This window comes from Orcinus orca, chromosome 1 (genome assembly GCF_937001465.1).
Source record: "Orcinus orca chromosome 1, mOrcOrc1.1, whole genome shotgun sequence".
Lineage (NCBI taxonomy): Eukaryota > Metazoa > Chordata > Mammalia > Artiodactyla > Delphinidae > Orcinus > Orcinus orca.
In genome coordinates, this window is record NC_064559.1 from 160,055,435 (window position 1) to 160,077,577 (window position 22,143).

Sequence of the window (22,143 nt, forward strand, 5' to 3'; positions counted from 1 at the left end):
GCAATAATCTAGAAAGAGACAAGGGCCTGGACTAGGTTAGCAGTTGGGGTGTTGAGAAGTGAGATTCTAGATGTATTTCTAATGAACTGTCAACAGGCTCTGCTGATAGCTTCTACATGGGGTGTGAGGGGAAAATGGAATCAAAACTCTAAGGTTTTAGCCTAAGCAGCTGGAAAGACAGAGTTGCTATTGAGACTGAAAAAAAAAAAAAAAAGATTACAGAGGAACAGGTGTGTGGGAACAGAAATCAGGAGTTCAGTTTTAGAGATGTCTAGTCTGAGATGCCTATTAGACACTGCAAGTGGATATATCAGATACGCAGCTGGATATACAAGTCTGGAGTTCAGCAGAGAAGTCCAGACTACACATTTAAATTTGGGAGTCATGAGCATATAGAAGGTATTTAACATCATGACTCTGGATGAGTTTAGAGGAAGGATATGCAATCTTCTGTTTCTTAAGCTGGTGATATATATATATATGGGTAATCATTATTATTATTATTTAACACGATCTATTTCATAAACTGGATTATAGGTACATTGGTGATTATTATTTAAAATGTGCACAGACATTATATATACTTTTATATGTTTGTATATCTCACTCATTGTAAAGTTTAAAACATAATACATCAAAAAGTATATCAGGGAGGAGGAAGAAGATGGCGGAAGAGTAAAACGCGGAGATCACCTTCCTCCCCACAGATACACCAGAAATACATCTACACGTGGAACAACTCCTACAGAACACCTACTGAACGCTGGCAGAAGATCTCAGACCTCCTAAAAGGCAAGAAACTCCACACGTACCTGGGTAGGGCAAAAGAAAAAAGAATAAACAGAGACAAAAGAATAGGGACGGGACCTGCACCAGTGGGAGGGAGCCGTGAAGGGGGAAAGGTTTCCACGCACTAGAAGCCCCTTCGCGGGCGGAGACTGCAGGTGGCAGAGCGGGGGGAGCTTCGGGGCTGTGATTGAGAGCGCAGCAACAGGGGTGCAGAGGGAAAAGCGGAGAGGTTCCCGCACAGAGAATCGGTGCCGACCGGCACTCACCAACCCGAGAGGCTTGTCTGCTCACCGGGCGGGGCGGGCGGGGCTGGGAGCTCAGGCTCAGGCTTCTGTCAGAGCGCAGGGAGAGAACTGGGGTTGGCGGACTGGGGTTGGCGGCGTGAACACAGCCTGAAGGGGTTGGTGCACCACGGCTAGCCGGCTAGCCGGGAGGGAGTCCAGGGAAAAGTCTGGACCTACCGAAGAGGCAAGAGACTTTTTCTTCCCTCTGCTTCCTGGTGCACGAGGAGAGGGGATTAAGAGCGCTGCTTAAAGGAACTCCAGAGACGGGCGTGAGACGCTAAAGACGCTGCTGCCGCCACCAAGAAGCCTGTGTGCGAGCACAGGTCACTCTCCACACCTCCCTTCCGGGGAGCCTGTGCAGCCCGCCACTGCCAGGGTCCCGGGATTCAGGGACAACTTCCCCGGGAGAACGCACGGCGCGCCTCAGGCTGGTGCAAAGTCACGCCGACGTCTGCCGCTGCAGGCTTGCCCCACATCCGCACCGCTCCCTACCCCCAGCCTGAGTGAACAAGACCCACCGAAGCAGTGGCTCCTTTAACCCCATCCTGTCTGAGCGAAGAACAGACGCCCTCCTGCGACCTACACGCAGAGGCGGGGCCAAATCCAAAGCTCAGCCGAGGGAGCTGTGCGAACAAAGGAGAGGGAAATCCCTCCCAGCAGCCTCAGAAGCAGCAGACTATATCTCCACAATCAACTTGATGTACCCTGCATTGGTGGAATACATGAATAGACAACGAATCATCCCAAATTGAGGAGGAGGACCTTGAGAGCAAGATTTATTATTTTTTCCCCTCTTCATCTTTCTGTGAGTATGTGTATGCTTCTGTGTGAGATTTTGTCTGTATAGCTTTGCTTTCACCATTTGTCCTAGGGTTCGGTCCGTCCATGTTTTTTTTGTTCTGTTTTCTTTAAAAAAAATTTTTCTTAATAGTTATTTTTTATTTTAATAAATTTATTTTATCTTACTTTATTTTATTTTATCCTCTTCCTTTCTTTCTACTTTTTCTCCCTTTTATTCTCAGCCGTGTGGATGAAAGGCTCTTGGTGCTGCAGCCAGGAGTCAGTGCTGTGCCTCTGAGGTGGGAGAGCCAACTTCAGGACACTGGTCCACAACAGACCTCCCAGCTCCACGTAATATCAAACGGAGAAAATCTCCCAGAGATCTCCATCTCAACACCAACACCCAGCTTCACTCAACAACCAGCAAACTACACTGCTGGACACCCTAGGCCAAATAACCAGCAAGACAGGAACACAACCCCACCCATTAGCAGAGAGGCTGCCTAAAATCATAATAAGTCCACAGACACCCCAAAACACACCACCACACGTGGACCTGCCCACCAGAAAGACAAGATACATCCTCATCCACCAGAACACAGGCACTAGTCCCCTCCACCAGGAAGCCTACATAACCCACTGAACCAACCTTAGCCACTGGGGACAGACACAAAAAACAATAGGAACTACGAAGCTGCAGCCTGCAAAAAGGAGACCCCAAACACAGTAAGATAAGCAAAATGAGAAGACAGAAAAACACACAGCACATGAAGGAGCAAGATAAAAACCCACCAGACCTAACAAATGAAGAGGAAATAGGCAGTCTACCTGAAAAATAATTCAGAATAATGATAGTAAAGATAATTCAAAATCTTGGAAATAGAATAGACAAAATGCAAGAAACATTTAACAAGGACCCAGAAGAACTAAAGTTGGAACAAGCAACGATGAACAACACAATAAATGAAACTAAAAATACTGTAGAAGGGATAAATAGCAGAATAACTGAGGCAGAAGAACGGATAAGTGACCTGGAAGATAAAATAGTGGAAATAACTACTGCAGAGCAGAATAAAGAAAAAAGAATGAAAAGAACTGAGGACAGTCTCAGAGACCTCTGGGACAACATTAAACGCACCAACATATGAATTATAGTGGTCCCAGAAGAACAAGAGAAAAAGAAAGGGACTGAGAAAATATGTGAAGAGATTATAGTTGAAAACTTCCCTAATATGGAAAAGGAAATAGTTAATCAAGTCCAGGAACCACAGAGAGTCCCATACATGATAAATCCAAGGAGAAACACGCCAAGACACATATTAATCAAACTGTCAAAAATTAAATACAAAGAAAGCATATTAAAAGCAGCAAGGGAAAAACAACAAATAACACACAAGGGAATCCCCATAAGGTTAACAGCTGATCTTTCAGCAGAAACTCTGCAAGCCAGAGGGACTGGCAGGACATATTTAAAGTGATGAAGGAGAAAAACCTGCAACCAAGATTACTCTACCCAGCAAGGATCTCATTCAGATTTGATGGAGAAATTAAAACCTTTACAGACAAGCAAAAGCTGAGAGAGTTCAGCACCACCAAACCAGCTTTACAACAAATGGTGAAGGAACTTCTCTAGCCAAGAAACACAAGAGAAGGAAAACACCTACAATAACAAACCCAAAACAATTAAGAAAATGGGAATAGGAACATACATATTGATAATTACCTTAAATGTAAATGGATTAAATGCTCCCACCAAAAGACACAGACTGGCTGAATGGATACAAAAACAAGACCCATATGTACGCTGTCTACAAGAGACCCACTTCAGACCTAGGGACACATACAGACTGAAAGTAAGGGGATGGAAGAAGATATTCCTTGCAAATGAAAATCAGAAGAAAGAAAGGTGGAGTAGCAATTCTCGTATCAGACAAAATAGACTTTAAAATAAAGACTATTACAAGAGACAAAGAAGGACACTACATAATGATCAAGGGATTGATCCAAGAGGAAGATATAACAATTGTAAATATTTATGCACCCAACATAGGAGTACCTCAATATATAAGGCAAATACTAACAGCCATAAAAGGGGAAATCAACAGTAACACATTCACAGTAGGGGACATTAACATCCCACTTTCACCAATGGACAGACCATCCAAAATGAACATACATAAAGAAACACAAGCTTTAAATGATACATTAAACGAGATGGACTTAATTGATATTTATAGGACATTCCATCCAAAAACAACAGAATACACATTTTTCTCAAGTGCTCATGGAACATTCTCCAGGATAGATCATATCTTGGGTCACAAATCAAGGCTTGGTAAATTTAAGAAAATTGAAATTGTATCAAGTATCTTTTCCAACCACAACGCTATGAGACTAGATGTCAATTACAGGAAAAGATCTGTAAAAAATACACACACATAGAGGCTAAACAATACACTACTTAATAACGAAGTGATCACTGAAGAAATCAAAGAGGAAATCAAAAAATACCTAGAAACAAATGACAATGGAGACACGAAGACCCAAAACCTATGGGATACAGCAAAAGCAGTTCTAACAGGGAAGGTTATAGCAATACATTCCTACCTTAAGAAACAGGAAACATCTTGAATAAACAACCTAACCTTGCACCTAAAGCAATTACAGAAAGAAGAACAAAAAAAACCCAAACTTAGCAGAAGTAAAGAAATCATAAAGATCAGATCAGAAAAAAATGAAAAAGAAATGAAGGAAACTATAGCAACGATCAATAAAACGAAAAGCTGGTTCTTTGAGAAGATAAACAAAATTGATAAACCATTAGCCAGACTCATCAAGAAAAAAAGGAAGAAGACTGAAATCAATAGAATTAGAAATGAAAAAGGAGAAGTAACAACTGACAGTGCAGAAACACAAAAGATCATGAGAGATTACTACAAGCAACTCTATGCCAATAAAATGGACAACCTGGAAGAAATGGACAAATTCTTAGAAACTGCCAAGTCTGGCCAACCAGCCAAGACTGAATCAGGAAGAAATAGAAAATATGAACAGACCAATCACAAGCACTGAAATTGAAACTGTGATTAAAAATCTTCCAACAAACAAAAGCCCAGGACCAGATGGCTTCACAGGCGAATTTTATCAAACATTTAGAGAAGAGCTAACACCTATCCTTCTCAAACTTCCAAAATATAGCAGAGGGAGGAACACTCCCAAACTCATTCTACGAGGCCACCATTACCCTGATACCAAACCAGACAAGGATGTCACAAAGAAAGAAAACTACAGGCCAATATCACTGATGAACATAGATGCAAAAATCCTCAACAAAATACTAGCAAACAGAATCCAGCAGCACATTAAGAGGATCATACACCATGATCAAGTGGGGTTTATTCCAGGAATGCAAGGATTCTTCAATATATGCAAATCAATCAACGTGATACACCATATTAACAAATTGAAGGAGAAAAACCATATGATCATCTCAATAGATGCAGAGAAAGCTTTTGACAAAATTCAGCACCCATTTATCATAAAAACCCTGCAGAAAGTAGGCATAGAGGGAACTTCCTCAACATAATAATAAAGGCCATATATGACAAAGTCACAGCCAACATCGTCCTCAATGGTGAAAAACTGAAAGCATTTCCACTAAGATCAGGAACAAGACAAGGTTGCACATTCTCACCACTCTTATTCAACATAGTTTTGGAAGTTGTAGCCACAGCAATCAGAGAAGAAAAGGAAATAAAAGGAATCCAAATCAGAAAAGAAGAAGTAAAGCTGTCACTGTTTGCAGATGACATGATACTACACATAGAGAATCCTAAAGATGCTACCAGAAAACTACTAGAGCTAATCCTGAATTTGGTAAAGTAGCAAGATACAAAATTAATGCACAGAAATCTCTGGCATTCCTATACGCTAATGATGAAAAATCTGAAAGTGAAATTAAGAAAACACTCCCATTTACCACTGCAACAAAAAGAATAAAATATGTAGGAATAAACCTACCTAAGGAGACAAAAGACCTGTATGCAGAAAACTATAAGACACTGATGCAAGAAATTAAAGATGATGAAAATAGATGGAGAGATATACCATGTTCTTGGATTGGAAGAATCAACATTGTGAAAATGACTCTACTACACAAAGCAATCTACAGATTCAGTGCAATCCCTATCAAACTACCACTGGCATTTTTCACACAACTCAAACAAAAAATTTCACAATTTGTATGGAAACAAAAAAGACCCCAAATAGCCAAAGCAAACTTGAGAACAAGAAACGGAGCTGGAGGAATCAGGCTCCCTGACTTCAGACTATTCTACAAGGCTACAGTAATCAAGACAGTATGGTACTGGCACAAAAACAGAAATACAGATCAATGGAACAGGATAGAAAGCCCAGAGATAAACCCAGGCACATATGGTCACCTTATCTTTGATAGAGGAGGCAGGAATGTACAGTGGAGAAAGGACAGCATCTTCAAAGTGGTGCTGGGAAAACTGGACAGGTACATGTAAAAGTATGAGATTAGAACACTCCCTAACACCATACACAATAGTAAGCTCAGAATAGATTAAAGACTTAAATGTAAGGCCAGAAACTGTCAAACTGTTATAGGAAAACATAGGCAGAACACTCTATGACATAAATCACAGCAAGGTCCTTTTTGACCCACCTCCTAGAGAAATGGAAATAAAAACAAAAATAAACAAATGAGACCTAATGAAACTTCAAAGCTTTTGCATAGCAAAGGAAACTATAAACAAGACCAAAAGACAACCCTCAGAATGGAAGAAAATATTTGCAAATGAAGAAACTGACAAAGGATTAATCTCCAGAATTTACAAGCAGCTCATGCAGCACAATAACAAAAAAACAAAAAACCCAATCCAAAAATGGGCAGAAGACCTAAACAGATGTTTCTCCAAAGAAGATATACAGTTTGCCAACAAACACATGAAAGAATGCTCAACATCATTAATCATTAGAGAAATGCAAATCATCTCACACTGGACAGAATGGCCATTATCAAAAAATCTAGAAACAGTAAATGCTGGAGAGGGTGTGGAGAAAAGGGAACACTCTTGCACTGCTGGTGGGAATGTGAATTGGTACAGCCACTATGGAGAACAGTATGGAAGTTCCTTAAAAAACCACAAATAGAACTACCATATGACCGAGCAATCCCACTACTGGGCATATACCCTGAGAAAACCATCATTCAAAAAGAGTCATGTACCAAAATGTTCATTGCAGCTCTATTTACCATAGCCAGGAGATGGAAGCAACCCAAGTGTCCATCATCGGATAAATGGATAAAGAAGATGTGGCACATATATACAATGGAATATTACTCAGCCATAAAAAGAAACGAAATTGAGTTATTTGTAGTGAGGTGGATGGACCCAGAGTCTGTCATACAGAGTGAAGTAAGTCAGAAAGAGAAAAACAAATACCGTATGCTAACACATATATATGGAATCTAAGAAAAAAAAAAAGGTCATGAAGAACCTAGGGGTAAGACAGGAATAAAGACACAGACCTACTAGAGAATGGACTTGAGGATAAGGGGAGGGGGAAGGATAAGCTGTGACAAAGTGAGAGAGTGGCATGGACATATATACACTACCTAATGTAAAATAGCTAGTGGGAAGCAGCCGCATAGCACAGGGAGATCAGCTCGGTGCTTTGTGACCACCTAGAGGGGTGAGAGGGAGGGAGACGCAAGACGGAAGAGATATGGGAACATATGTATATGTATAACTGATTAACTTTGTTATAAAGCAGAAACTAACACACCACTGTAAAGCAATTATACTCTAATAAAGATGTAAAAAAAAAAAAAAACCAGAAAGAAATTAAAGGCATATAGATTAGATAAAAGAAAAAAAAAAGTATATCAGGGCTTCCCTGGTGGCGCAGTGGTTGAGAGTCTGCCTGCCAATGCAGGGGACACAGATTCAAGCCCTGGTCTGGGAAGATCCCACATGCCGCGGAGCAACTAGGCCCGTGAGCCACAACTACTGAGCCTGCGCATCTGGAGCTTGTGCTCCGCAACAAGAGAGGCCATGACAGTGAGAGGCCCGTGCACCGCGATGAAGAGTGGCCCCCACTTGCCGCATCTAGAGAAAGCCCTCGCACAGAAACGAAGACCCAACAGAGCCAACAATAAATTAATTAATTAATTTAAAAAATAAAAAAAATTTTTTCAAAGTATATCAGTTCCATTCTACCTTCGTTTGTGAAATTTTTGAATAGTTGATCCACTTCATTTTCACTAAATTTGTTTCATCAGAAAGTCTGAATTCTCTTTACTTATCTTTACTACAATATATTAAAGATTCCAAAATGTAAACAGAACCAGTTATGAAAAATTACACCACCAGAGCACTTTACAGGATGAAAAAATCACTTTTCATATATCATCTCTTTCAGTGAAGAACAGCTTTAAAATGAGAAAACCGAGATTCAAAAAGGTTGACTGAATTGACCAAGATCACAAAGCTAATAAGTGGCAGGGTCAAAGTTCAACCCAAGTTGTCTCACTGAAGACCTGTTCTTATTAATCATTTGTCTTATACTTTGATATCTCCAAAGTAATATCAGTAGATAATAAATATACTGTTTCCTATTCTCCAAGAAATTTCCTATAACTGTCAAAAAGCTTGAAATAAAATGAAGATGAAAATAGATATTTTGCACCTGGGACAGAAGGACAACCTGAGAATAGAGCCATGACCACTGGGCTAGTACAGTTCTAAGCTTCATACTCCTGGCTCCAGGAGGCACCATCTGTAAGTTCCAGATGGAACTCAGAAGAAAAAAAGTGGAAAGGAAGGGAGGGAGGGAGGGAGGGATAGAAAAGAGCAAAAAAGAGAGGGCCTTAAAACTAAAAGTCTATTCCCCATCCTTCCTTTTCTCCAATTTTGCAGAAACCTTTATGAAAGGTGTTAGATCAAAACAGTGAGTAGAAAACTATATGCTTTGTTGTGAATTCTGCAGAAGGCACTAGAAGCTACTGCAAGCAAAGAGGAGCCGTGAAACAGAAATGCAATTCAAGTCAGAAACATTTGGAAAGACTTAGAAAAGAAATAGATGCAAGGAAGAAATTACTGTGGAAAAAGGAACAAAGAATTGCTGGATTTCTACTTTAAGCACTGATAATTTGATGTTCTATTTTTTATCAATGCAACAAACTTGAAACAAAACAAGCAACTACTTAAGAGACAGTCAAGTGTTCATGATGAAAAATAAGGGTAAGATGCCTCTGTGAATAAACCATTCTTGAACAGAATTTTGGCCTGACCACAGAATAAAGAATATGGTGAGTGTTTTCACACTTGGCTTGGACAAAGGACATTTCACTGTAAGTACAGTCACCTCCTAAGCACTATTGTTTTCCTATATTACCTGAACTCGATTTTAAATGATGTAGATAATTTGCACCTGTCACTGAAAGTCAAACATTTTCTTGTTCCAGATAAACAGGTGTTCTAAGGAATTCATAAGTGCAAAACAACCATAATCAGATTGATAGGAAAGATACCAAAATGACAGCTAGCTTTTACAAGTCCAGCAGCCCCAAACATTGCATTTTACTGATACTTTCTGATCAATATTCTCCTTTCATAACCGGTCTACTGTGGAAGGAAACTAAAAGGTATAGAGTCCTTTTTGTTCTTTAACAGAAATCATAAGTCAATGATAGCCAACAAATAGCTATGTCAAGATTCAAAGTCATGGCATGCTAATCTAACAGTGAAATATAAAAGTTTATTAACCCATAGAGTCTTTCAAAAGAGAGAAAAAATTATGCATACAGGAAAAGATAGTATGGAAGGCAAAAAATTAAAATAGCTGATGTAACAGGGTAACACACTGTTACAGTGAAAACACTAACAGTGTCATTCATATAGTTTTTTTTTAAAGAAAAAATACTTTAATCCAAGTTAGCAGTTATTGGCTAAAAAAACATTTAGTACTCTGCACTTTTAAGTTCTCTGATAGGCTGTTGTAGATGATAATTTCAATTCAAAAGATATTTGAAAACCTAAAGGATTTCAGGCCTGAGCTACAAAAGAAAGAAATCAAATTTGTTTCTCTGAAAATTAAAAAATGGCACCAAATACTTCCACAACTCAGAAAATGAAATTATTACCACTTCTGATTCCAGGACATTTCTATCATTGGTCTTTAATCAAAAGGCAAAAGAGAAAAACAAATACCGTATGCTAACACATATATATGGAATCTAAAAAAAAAATAAAAAATTAAAAAATGGTTCTAATGAACCTAGGGGCAGGACAGGAATAAAGACTCAGATGTAGAGAATGGACTTGAGGACATGGGAGGGGGAAGGGTAAGCTGGGACGAAGTGAGAGAGTAGCACTGACATATATACACTACCAGTGTAAAATAGATAGCTAGTGGGAAGCAGCTGCATTGCAGGGGGAGATCAGCTCGGTGCTTTGTGACCACCTAGAGGGGTGGGATAGGGAGGGTGGGAGGAAGATGCAAGAGGGAGGAGATATGGGGATGTATGCCTATGTATAGCTGATTCACTTTGTTATACAGCAGAAACTAACACTGTAAAGCAATTATACTCCAATAAAGATGTTAAATAAATAAACAAATAATAAGAATGCACATTAAAAAAAAAGAAAAGAAAAAAATAAATAAATGTCAACCTCATGGCAAGTGTCTCAGGTTTGAATCTCCAAAGGAAAATAATCCTAATCCTGTATTTTGACCAAAAATCAGTAGATGGATAACTTAGATCCTTGGCTAGTTTGATTTGGTATTCTTTTATCTTGACTTCTAGTAAGAATATTGCAAGGCTTTTATAAAGATATAATTTATATTACTAGAACCATAAAAAAATGCTCTTTCCCTCAAGGAATTAAAGGTACTAAGTGTAAGTACATCTATCCTATCCTTCTCATATTTCTAGAGCCCTCATCAATGATTTTTAAGGATAAGGAAACTACCAGTTTCCAGACACACTCAAAGCAAAATTACTGGGAATAACGAACTGTTCAGTGTCCTCAAGCTGGGCCTTTATTATTCTAGACTAAAAATTCCTCATAGTCCACACCTACTTCTCCAATCCTTGGTTGGTTCCATTCCTTCTTAGTATTAAAGGTTACTAGATAGGTAATAGGACTCATATTACAATTGCCTGATACCAAAAAGTCAATAATTCATGACAACTTTTAAGTAGGTTGTGCTTTAATAATCACCTTTGGGAGACAACGGGGTAACTCAATGTACCTGATTTCCCTAGAATTCCTCCAGACCACATAAAAGAGATTTCTGCAAAACAAAAAAGTTTTACACTGCCCATATCAATTTATTTAAAAACAAACAAACAAAAAACCAAAACAAAACAAAAAACAAAACTTCTAACTGCTGAAAAATTCTGAAATTTTTTCCATAGCTGAACAGAATTCTCAGAAGATGTTTCAGGCACTGTGAATTTTGGAGAGTACCTAAGGATTACAGGTAGATAGGTCTTCTAGCTCCCCTTACACGATACCATATAATTTCCCTATTCAGGGAATTGGCCCTGATTACATTTACTGATTGCTCACTGTAATTAGGTCTCAATAAACATTTCTAAAAAACCCGTATACGTCAATATTTTTCCACTTCATTTACTTTACAACAGTAGAGGCAGTAGACAGCAGAATGACAAGGCTTTGGAGTCAGACACACCCAAGTTCAAATGCTGGCACTACTTTGATCAAGCTGTAGGGCCATAGGTCAGTTACTGATCCTACCTAAATCTCAGATCCCTCTTAAGTAAGATGGGGATAAATTCCTCTCTCATTGAGTTGTGAGCACTAAACTCAATACTATATGTTTGGTACTTCCCTGGTGGCACAGTGGTTAAGAATCCACCTGCCAATGCAGGGGACACAGCTTCGATCCCTGGTCCGGGAAGATCCCACAGACTGCGAAGCAACTAAGCCCGTGCGCCACAACTACTGAGCCTGTGCTCTAGAGCCCGCGAGCCACAACTACTGAAGCCTGCGAGCCACATCTACTGAAGCCCACGCACCTAGAACCCATGCTCCACAAGAGAAGCCACCGCAATGAGAAGCCCACGCACTGCAAGGAAGAGTAGCCCCTGCTCGCCACAACTAGAGAAAGCCCACATGCAGCAACAAAGACCGAATGCAGTCAAAAATAAAGTCCATAAATATAATAAATAAATAAATAGCTTAAAAAAATACTATATGTAAAAGCTTTAACCTAGTGCCTTCCTTACAGCAAGTCCTCAAATGCATCCATTTCTGATACTTCTTTAGGCTCAGTTAGGTATTCTTTGCCCCCTCAACCCCATATTGACTTATCTGTACACAAAAGAAAATACAAGGGGCTATTTTATGAAACCCTTTTAAATAAGAAATACTGACTTGCTTTTCTAACTTTCTGTTATACAATTTTATAGTCTTTAGAGAAAGTAGTATTCGTTAACCCCTTTAGCAGAACGTAGGTATCACTTTATGATCAATCTAAATCACATCTAACTAATGACCTAAGACATCCATATTCCCTTACCATGAAGATTGCCATGGTCGACAGTGAGCATTAACAGTCAAAATATGAGTACATTTTAATGAAAAGCAATATTCCCTTTAATAATTTTAAAGCTATGATCAGGCTACGTGAGCAACAACTCTAAAGATTTAGCAACAAAGCAGAGTTAGCTGAAGAGATTTTATCTGCCATTTGGCTGGGATGAGGGGAAGAGAGAAGTGAATACTGCTCTGTCCCCTATGTTTAGGTCTCATCATATTCCCTACAGGAAAGGACCAATAGCAATGTTGCTGTTAGAGCTGGCAATTCCCTCACAGGCTTGACCAACCCTGGACAGGTGTACACCAGGAAAATGAAAACATCGGGATCAACTTTGTATAAGTAGATTTAAGCAGTAAATCTAACAGATGTAGGCTCAATCCTGACTTTGTCATTTCTTAGTTGCATAGCCTTGGGCAATTTCTTAAGTTTCCATACCTATGATTTGTGAATAAAATTTATGACTGTTCTGAGGATTACACGAGAATAATGTGTATTAGGCAGATGACCATATCTGGCATAAACACTCGCTTCTCCATTATGACTCTGACAGGCACATGCCCCCCATCCTGAAGACCTGAAACAGTGACAATTCCTTCCAGGAAAGGGTGAAAATCAGACATGGGCTTTTACCAACAGTGTCACAAAGGGAAACTCTGCACATCATATTCTTCTTGTGAAAATTCATAATCTACATTAATGTACAGTAATCTATTTGATTTTGTTTAACTTGGTGCTTTCCAAATTTATTTGACCCTTTGTTCTTCATAATAACTACTACACTTTGCATCTTAAAAAATGCTACTATAGCAAATAAGTCTATTAAAATTGCTAAAGGAGGCGGGTTGGGGTGAGAAAAAACGCCAAAATACTCCACAATATCTCATCCCTTTCCAGGTTTCAAAATTTTTCAAAAAAATCCTTAAAGATTATTACTTGTTTTGTGCTGAAGATGTCTTTTGAAGAACCTATAACGAGCTTTCTCAACCTTTTTGGTCTCAGAACTCCTTTACATTCTTAAAAATAATTGAGGATGGAGGAATAGGGATTACAAAAGGGCACAGAAAATCTTTGTGGGTCATGAATATGTTCTTGACTGTAGTGATAGATGGTATCATGGTTAAATTTTATGTGTCACCTTGGCTAAGCTCTGGTGCCCAGTTGTTTGGTCAAACACTAGTTTAGATGTTACTGTGAAGGTATTTTGTCGATGTAATTAATATCTACAATCAGTTGACTTTAAGAATGTTACTCTTGATAACATGGATAGGCTCCATCTAATCAGCTGAAGACTTTATGAGCAAAAACTGAGGTTTCCTGGAAAAGCAATTCTGCCTTAAAACTATAACAAAACCCTGCCAACTTGCCATACAAATTTCAGAGTCCAGACTTTTTTTTTCTTTTTTTTTTTTTTTTTTGCGGTATGCGGGCCTCTCACTGTTGTGGCCTCTCCCATTGCAGAGCACAGGCTCTGGACGCACAGGCTCCGCGGCATGTGGGATCTTCCCGGACCGGGGCACGAACCCGTGTCCCCTGCATCGGCAGGCGGACTCTCAACCACTGCACCACCAGGGAAGCCCAGAGTCCAGACTTTAATGTCAACTCTTGCCTGAGTTTCCAGCCTGCTGGTCTGCCCTACAGATTTCAGACTCGCCAGCAAACACGTCAAATTGTATTCTTTACATATGTGCAATTTATTGTCTGTCAATTATATCTCAAAAGTTACTGAGATCTCAGAGTTTTTGTTTATGTAGTTCTCTCTGTTGTTATCTGCTGATATCAACTGAATTGGGAAACAATACTGAGAAACTTTTTAAATATTTAAGATATGTAATATATTAATATATACTTTTTACATATTGGTATTTTTTTATTTTAAAAAGTTATGTTTTCTAAAACAAAAAAATTGTGAGAAGAGTTGTATTCTTAAAGAAATTGTTACAAATCTCTTTAATATCTGACTTAAAAGAAGACAGCTGAATTTTCATATCTGCTTCAGCATTCAGTGTATTGCAATATGTTGCTTTGGTTGAAGTATATAAAGAAAATCTGGTCTTAATCAGATATATATTTGGAAAATGGGGGAGTATTTTAATAGCCCTTTCAGCCCATTCTTTGATAACACACCGAAACTTGACAAGTGGTGATTTCTTAAACATCAGTTGCAACGTGGAATCTGAAACAACATCAATAAACTTTCAGATACTGTTTCATTAAAATCTATTGATCAATCTTGAATTCTGAATGGATTTTTTACCTATATATTATTTTGCCACACTACACATTGATCTTCAGAAAATACTGATTCCTAGAGTTATGCAGATTTTCTAAATATTGACATATAACATTATACAATATTAAAAAAATCATATTAACATCACCAACAATCTAATCAGAGAAGTATTTAAATATTGGAAAATTTCAAGCTTATGGTAAAACACAAAATTTTCCAAAATTCTAATTTTTGCTTGAAAGTTCAAACTTTATCATCAGCAACAAATGCTGTCAGTTGTTTTTCCTTGAGGTAACAGGTTCACTTCATTCATTTCAAGGAACTGTCTACCAAATAACCAAGTCTGAATAATCATAATTTTTCTGTCAGTTATCCTTTCAAAAATAAAAATGGTATTCTAGATTGGTGGCTGCCAGAGGCAGGGGTGTGGTGGGTGGGCAAAATGGGTGAAGAAGATCAAAAGGTACAAATTTTCAGCTATAAAATAGTAAATCATAGGGATATAAACCACAGCATGGCGACTAGTTAACAGTACTGTACTGTATACCTGAAAGTTGCTAAGAGAGATCTCAAAAGTTCTTATCACAAGAAAAAAAAATTTCTAACTATGAGGTAATAGATGTTAACTAGACACATTGTGGTGATCATTTCATAATATATGGAAATATCAAATCATTATGCTGTAATCCTGAAACTAAAATAATGCATTTCCAAAAAATTAGGTCTCAGAAACTTTGGGGAAAAAAGCAAAAAATTAAAAAATAAATAAAAAAAATTAAAATGCTGTTCCCTATTAAAACGCTGTTCCATATTACAACGTGGCTAGTTTGTCTCACAAATGTTTCCCCTCAAGAAAACCTCCATACTTCCATACATGACAGAAGTGCTATACAGTACATCTAATTTTGTCACATGGTATTAAAAAGACATGCACTTACTTAAATTCGTTTTTATTGCACTTTCTTAAGTGAGACTGGCATTGTTGCTGTTGCAGTGGCAAGCACATGTGGAGAAGAATGCAATGACTACTAGTACAGTTGTGTGCCACTGCCCTGTTTCACATGAAGGCACCAGCAGGTTTAGCCTACCACTGCTTGCATGTCATCAGTGCAAACGCCAACATGGTGAAAGGGCTAATACATCTTAGTATTATTATGTAAGTTGTTTTGATCTTGTACACCCCCTGCAAAAGACTCAGGAACCCACAGACAAAACTCTGAGAGGCATTATGCTAAATAAATACACTTAGCTGCTGAAAGGATAACAGGAATATTAATAGCTCCACAATTTGTATAAGGTAGAGCAACCTTTTTTTTTCTTTTTTTCTTGGCCTGGCCGCATGGCTTGCGGAATCTTAGTTCCCTGACCAGGGATTGAACCTGTGCTCCCTGCAATGGAAGCACGGAGTCCTAACCCAAGGTGGAGCAAACTTGACTAGAAATAGAGAGCTGAGGAACTTGCCTCAAAGCTGCATGTGCACAGCAAGTTCATTTTTTACTTTATATGTTTTTTAGAAGGGATAAATTTTTACATGTGACTAGACATTAATCAGTAAAATTTACAAATCATTCTGATTATCATGGACAGTCTATATAATATGAACTCATTACTGTATTAAGTAGCTTCAAATTTCTAAACTACTTTTTAAAAACTCAATGTAGTATTTAACATTTTCTTCAATGTAAAACTAAGCAGAAACAGTTGATAAGTTTTAAAATGGCCCACTTTCAGTTTGAACACTGCTAAATAATGAAGGGTAGTATTTTTATTTATAATGCCAGAAATTTGTAATTCTAGTGAAATTTACCACAAACAATATTGAGATAAAAGTTTGTAATCGCTGTACCATCTGATTTTAACATTTAGGACCTTGAAAGATACACTGGGAGAAAATAATATAGATATTCAGAATACAATACCCATTAATGATTCCTTTCAATAAAAAATATTGTCGGGCTTCCCTGGTGGCGCAGTGGTTGAGAGTCCGCCTGCCGATGCAGGGGACACGGGTTCGTGCCCCGGTCCGGGAAGATCCCACATGCCGCGGAGCGGCTGGGCCCGTGAGCCACGGCCGCTGAGCCTGCGCGTCCGGACCCTGTGCTCCACAACGGGAGAGGCCACAACAATGAGAGGCCCGCATACCGCAAAAAAAAAAAAAAAAAAATTGTCTTTTGATAGAATCAAGATGACTGTCAATCACAGGCCAAAAAAAGAAAAAAAAGAAAACCACCCCAAAAAACGTTGATTTAGGAGCTTTTTAAAATAAAGCAGAGTGAATGTATATTAACAGTTATAGAAAAAAACATTTTTAGCTATACTTAAATTCTGGTCATGGAAACATGTATCCTAGTAACCCATGTTATAAAATTACATTTCAAGCCATACAATTTAAATTGTATAAAACCAAAATTAAATCAAAGAAGGTCAACTTACTCGATCTGCTAATCCTCCAGGAACTATAGTCCTCACAACTACACCACTCGATTTTCCTCCAACTATTCCAAAACCTAATCCAGAGCCATCATTAATAAGCTCAACATCTTCAATATGGCCCCAACTAACCTACAAATTAATAGCAAGTAAGAAGCAAAGTGTTAGCAAAGCATATACATTCATCACTTACCAATACAGAAATTACTAAGGTAACAGGTAGACAAAATATTTAATATTCATACAATTAATCAAGTCAACTTTCTAGAGGCTCAGAGATACGTAAAGATGATCATATGGTCCCTGCCTTTACAGATTTTATAATCCGGTAGAGAGATAAACTAAAACATAAACAATTAAAATATAAGACAAAATATTGGACCATAGGACACTGTAGCTCTAAGAGGACAGAAACACACTGTCTCATTCCCCAGTCTATGCCTGATACCTAGCACAGTGCCAAGCACCTAGTAGGAAACAATAAATATGTGTTTATCTGAATTAAAAGAGAATCATAAAATATTATAAAGATGGGAGGAATGTAGAGACAAGAGGTCAAATCCAATGAAAACTTATGGAAAGCTTCAAGGAAAAGGTAGCATTTTAATTGCTCTACAGAGAAAAAAGACATTCAAGCAAAAGGGAAATTTAAGAGCAAAGCTAGGCTCAGATAAGTGGGAATAACTGAAGGTTTTAGAAGAGTGAACGACAGGAACAAAGCAGTGGTTTAGAAAGATTAATCTAGCAGCAATGTGAAGCATGCGATTGTGAGGACACAGAGTGACCAGAATAAATGAAGAGACTCTGATGAAGGAGAGGAAAGGTAGGCCTAACTGAAGATATTAGCAATAGGATTATACAAATCAGACTAAGAGACATAAGCATTTTTCCTCTAATAGCAGGCTCCATCAGAAGTATGCATTAAATTCACATAATGCGCCTGCAGAGCAAAAGTCTCCCCCTCAAGACATTAGGGCATACTTATTACTTAGTTCTTCTATTACACTAAATTGGAAAGTTACTATGTAATGTTAAAATAACCAGAGATATTGGGACTATTTAATAAATTCACACCTGGAACAATACCTAGTATCCAGGAAGCAACGTTTGCTAAAAATGCCTAAATTAGGGACAGCAATTAATATTCATAGAGTATTTATTCTGCCCTAGGCACTGTGTTTAGCTCTTCACATGCATTCTCAATCCTCACAACATCTCTGTGAACTACAAACTGTTATTAGTTCCAAGCAACAGATGAGAAAACTGAGGTATGGAGAAGTCAAGGCATCTGCCCAGTAAGACTCACCTACGAAGTAAGAAGTGTACCTGAACCCACCTTAGCCTGACTCCAGAGCCCTTGTTCTGAACCACTATGCTAAGCAACTTCCCACTTTGTTCATTCTATTTATTATGTAAATTGTGCTATATAAATATTACTGATTACAACAGGGAAAATGTCTATACATTAGTGTTGTGACCTTGTACTGTACCCAGTCTATTTTTTCTTTTGTCCAATGAATGGAAATTAAATAAATCAGCTACCACTTAGTGTTATAAGAAAATAAGATTTATTAGCTTGCATTTTGAAATGCAGGCCAAAATCTGTAAAATGTTACGAAGCAAGTTTAAAGACTCCCAAAGGAACATAAACTTTTACTCTTTTAAATTGTTCAGTATACATCCTTACATGAAAAGAAAAACTTCTATAATTGTGCAGTATCCATAATCTAGTAATAAACACCCAATATAATTAAAAAAAATGTTTTTGAAACAAATAACCAAATCTTAATTTAAAAACTCAATAGTAAATCTCTAATAAAAACTCCCAGCTTAATTAAGTGGTTACATCACCAAGGAATTCCTTCCTTCACCAAATTATACCCAAGACTACAATTTGCCCTCTATATTAAATAATAATCTTAAACAAGGAGAATCATAGGACATTGAAAAAAACAAAACAAAAACCCCCATGAAATATCTTGTTTAACATGCTAATGCTGCATTTGGAGATATAATCATCTTTCTGAACTACAACAAATAAAACGACATTTTCTAAATATCTTTACACTTCTTAAAATCAAAGGCATAATTCAAAATTAAGTGTTTTTCCAAATTTGCAACTCACTGTTTCAGGCAGACTTGCATCAGTTAGGCCAGTAGAAGTGCTGCTTTTTGTGTGGACTGGTTCCCTGGCCACAACCAGATGCAAAGATCCAGTGGTTTGTTGTAACAATGCAATTGCTTGCTGGTGGGAAATGTTCTGATCCAGTGGTGTGTGATTAATAGCCAATATTTGGTCATTTTCCTTTAACCTTTGATCCCTTGATGAAATAAGAAAATTTTAAGTGACATAATAGCCTGATTCTTAAAATCTACTATTCAGGTAGTTTATATATTATGGTATTATTTCACTTAGTAAATTTATTGAAATATTTAATTGTATAATATAAAAGAGCTCTTCAGACTTCTTTTCATTAAAGCACTTATTAACTAATTAACCAATTAAGTAGTGCATCCCTACACACACACATTATTTTTTTAATTTTTTTTTTTTTTTTTTTTTTTTTTGCGTTACGCGGGGCTCTCGCTGTTGTGGCCTCTCCCATTACGGAGCACAGGCTCCGGACGCGCAGGCTCAGCGGCCATGGCTCACGGGCCCAGCCACTCCGCGGCATGTGGGATCTTCCCAGACCGGGGCACGAACCCGTGTCCCCTGCATCGGCAGGCGGACTCTCAACCACTGCGCCACCAGGGAAGCCCCACACACACATTTTAAAAGCCATATGGCTAGAAAAATAAGAAAAACAATGTATAGGGCTCCACTGCTAAGGTTTTGCAAGTATGGACATTGTCCTCATTGTGGCACCAAACCCTGTACTCCTGAACCCCTTCCAATCTGACTTCTGCATGGACCATACAGGGCTATATGTTCACCAATAATCTCCTCTCTAACAGATTCATCCCATCCCCATTGTCCTTTACTTCTCCAACATTTGTCAACAGAGGCCAAACTCTCCATGAAAATCAATAGAGATTATTTCCAAATCTGTATCTGAGCCCTTCTCTCTGTCCCAATCACAAATTTCCCAACTGCTAACCAATGTAAAAAGGATTTTTTAAAAGAAATTTTTTAAAGAAATTAGCAAAATCTTAAGAAAAAAAGTACTATTATAGTTAATATTTACTGAGCACTTATTATGAGCTAGGAACTGTGCTAAATGCTTTATAGGCATTATCTCCTTTATTCCTCACAATCACCTTTTAAAGTACTTAGTTAAGGGCTTCCCTGGTGGCACAGTGGTTGTGAGTCCGCCTGCCGATGCAGGGGACACGGCTTCGTGCCCCGGTATGGGAAGATCCCACATGCCGCGGAGCGGCTGGGCCCCTGAGCCATGGCCGCTGAGCCTGCGCGTCTGGAGCCTGTGCTCCGCAACGGGAGAGGCCACAACAGTGAGAGGCCCGCGCGTACCTCCCAAAAAAAATAAATAAAGGACTTAGTTAAATTTGACCTGCAAGAAATTAAAGCAAGCTTAGCATCTTATCTAAGTAGTCTGACTCTAAACCATACTCTTTAACTTCTTAAAGTGCATACTAAGAGTAGGATTTACTCTGGTTTGCTGTATTTGACTTCATTATCTCCTATACACCCCTCCTGCTCTTCCTGTTTCTTCATTATCACAATTCTTTCTTATCTTTCTTTACCTCTCTTGCACCACCCATCTCCTCCTTTCTATTCCCAATGTCAACCATCCAATTGAGATCCTTATCGAATACCTCAAACCTAACTTGTAAAATTCCTCAAGGTTTATTTTTCTAGGCTCTCTTCATGCTAGTATTCCCCAACTCGAAAGTATATAATGATTATCTATAGTTGTTGACCAATAAGGAGTCAAAGGAAAGTAAACAAACTCTTGTCATGACTATTTTATAGAAGAATATCTTTAACCTTCAATATAAAAAAATCTCCCTGAGAAGGGATTCATCTCAGAACAGTCTAACTCATAAATTTAGAATTATGAAAATTCCATTATATTGCCCTTATTTTTTCTCAGGTCACAGCAGATTCAGCAAAACTTTATCATGGACCAGAATTTGGTTAACTTCTGACCTCTAGGACACAATGTAAACTTGGTTGGTATTCAAAGGTCTCTACATTTGGCCCCAAAGTACTCTTCCAACTTGGCTTCCTCCCTATATAAACCTCTTTTCCAACTATCCTGATTTACTCTTTCGCTCTCAAACATGTCTGGTATTTCCTGCTTTTGTGTACATGGTTTTCTCCATCTCTAATGCCCTTCCACTCTGCTCAGCCAAATTCAATCCACCCTCCACGTTGCAACTGAGTGTCTCGTCTGTCTCTCTCTCCCTTCATCACTTACCTCATTATCATGGTGCTGAGCCACTTGTTTATCACTCACTGAACATCCATTTATACTAAGTATGCTGTCCACAGAGCTAACTATATCCTTCACTGTTAGATTTTAAGTTTTCTGAGGACAGGGATTCAGACATTTTAGATTCTCCTTTGGAACTAACAAGTTGGATATTTCAATTTTTTATGCCAAAATTGTGGGTGGCTCTCACAATAGATCATGTTGCATTAAAAATGTTGCTTATATATCTTTTTATGACTATTAGGAAAGGCTTATGTTATATAAGAAAATAAGAATGATATAAAATTGCATATATTCTCAGATGTTGTCTTTATAAAAAGAAAACATTCTAGGGAATTCCCTGGCTGTCTAGTGCTTAGGACTCCGCGCTTTCACTGCTGTGGCCCAGGTTCAGTTCCTGGTTGGGGAATTAAGATCCCACAAGCTGCACGGCATGGCCAAAAAAAAAAAGAAGAAAAGAAAAGAAAACTTTCTAGGGACTTCCCTGGTGGCACAGTGGTTAAGACTCTACGTTCCCAATTCCAGGGGCCCAGGTTCGATCCCTGGCATGGGAACTAGATCCCACATGCATGCCACAACTAAGAGTTCACATGCCACAACTAAGGAACCCACCTGCCACGACTAAGACCTGATGCAA

At 38.3% G+C, this 22,143-nt stretch overlaps 1 protein-coding gene across 24 annotated transcripts in view; it reads right to left on the reverse strand.

Moving 5' to 3' along the window:
• PATJ (PATJ crumbs cell polarity complex component) overlaps nt 1-22,143 on the reverse strand; it is a 405,040-nt gene that overhangs the window by 363,914 nt on the left and 18,983 nt on the right. For 21 of the 24 annotated variants that reach the window (XM_049696976.1, XM_049696961.1, XM_049696921.1 and 18 more), the window contains 2 exons: nt 19,238-19,433; nt 17,116-17,244 (listed from right to left, as the gene is read on the reverse strand). In XM_049696976.1, coding sequence (XP_049552933.1) covers nt 17,116-17,244; nt 19,238-19,433 — 325 coding nt within the window. Of the gene's footprint in view, nt 1-11,107; nt 11,175-16,601; nt 17,086-17,115; nt 17,245-19,237; nt 19,434-20,370; nt 20,523-22,143 lie in introns of those variants that run through there. The other 3 variants (XM_049696954.1, XM_049696966.1, XM_049696973.1) reach the window with 3 other exon arrangements.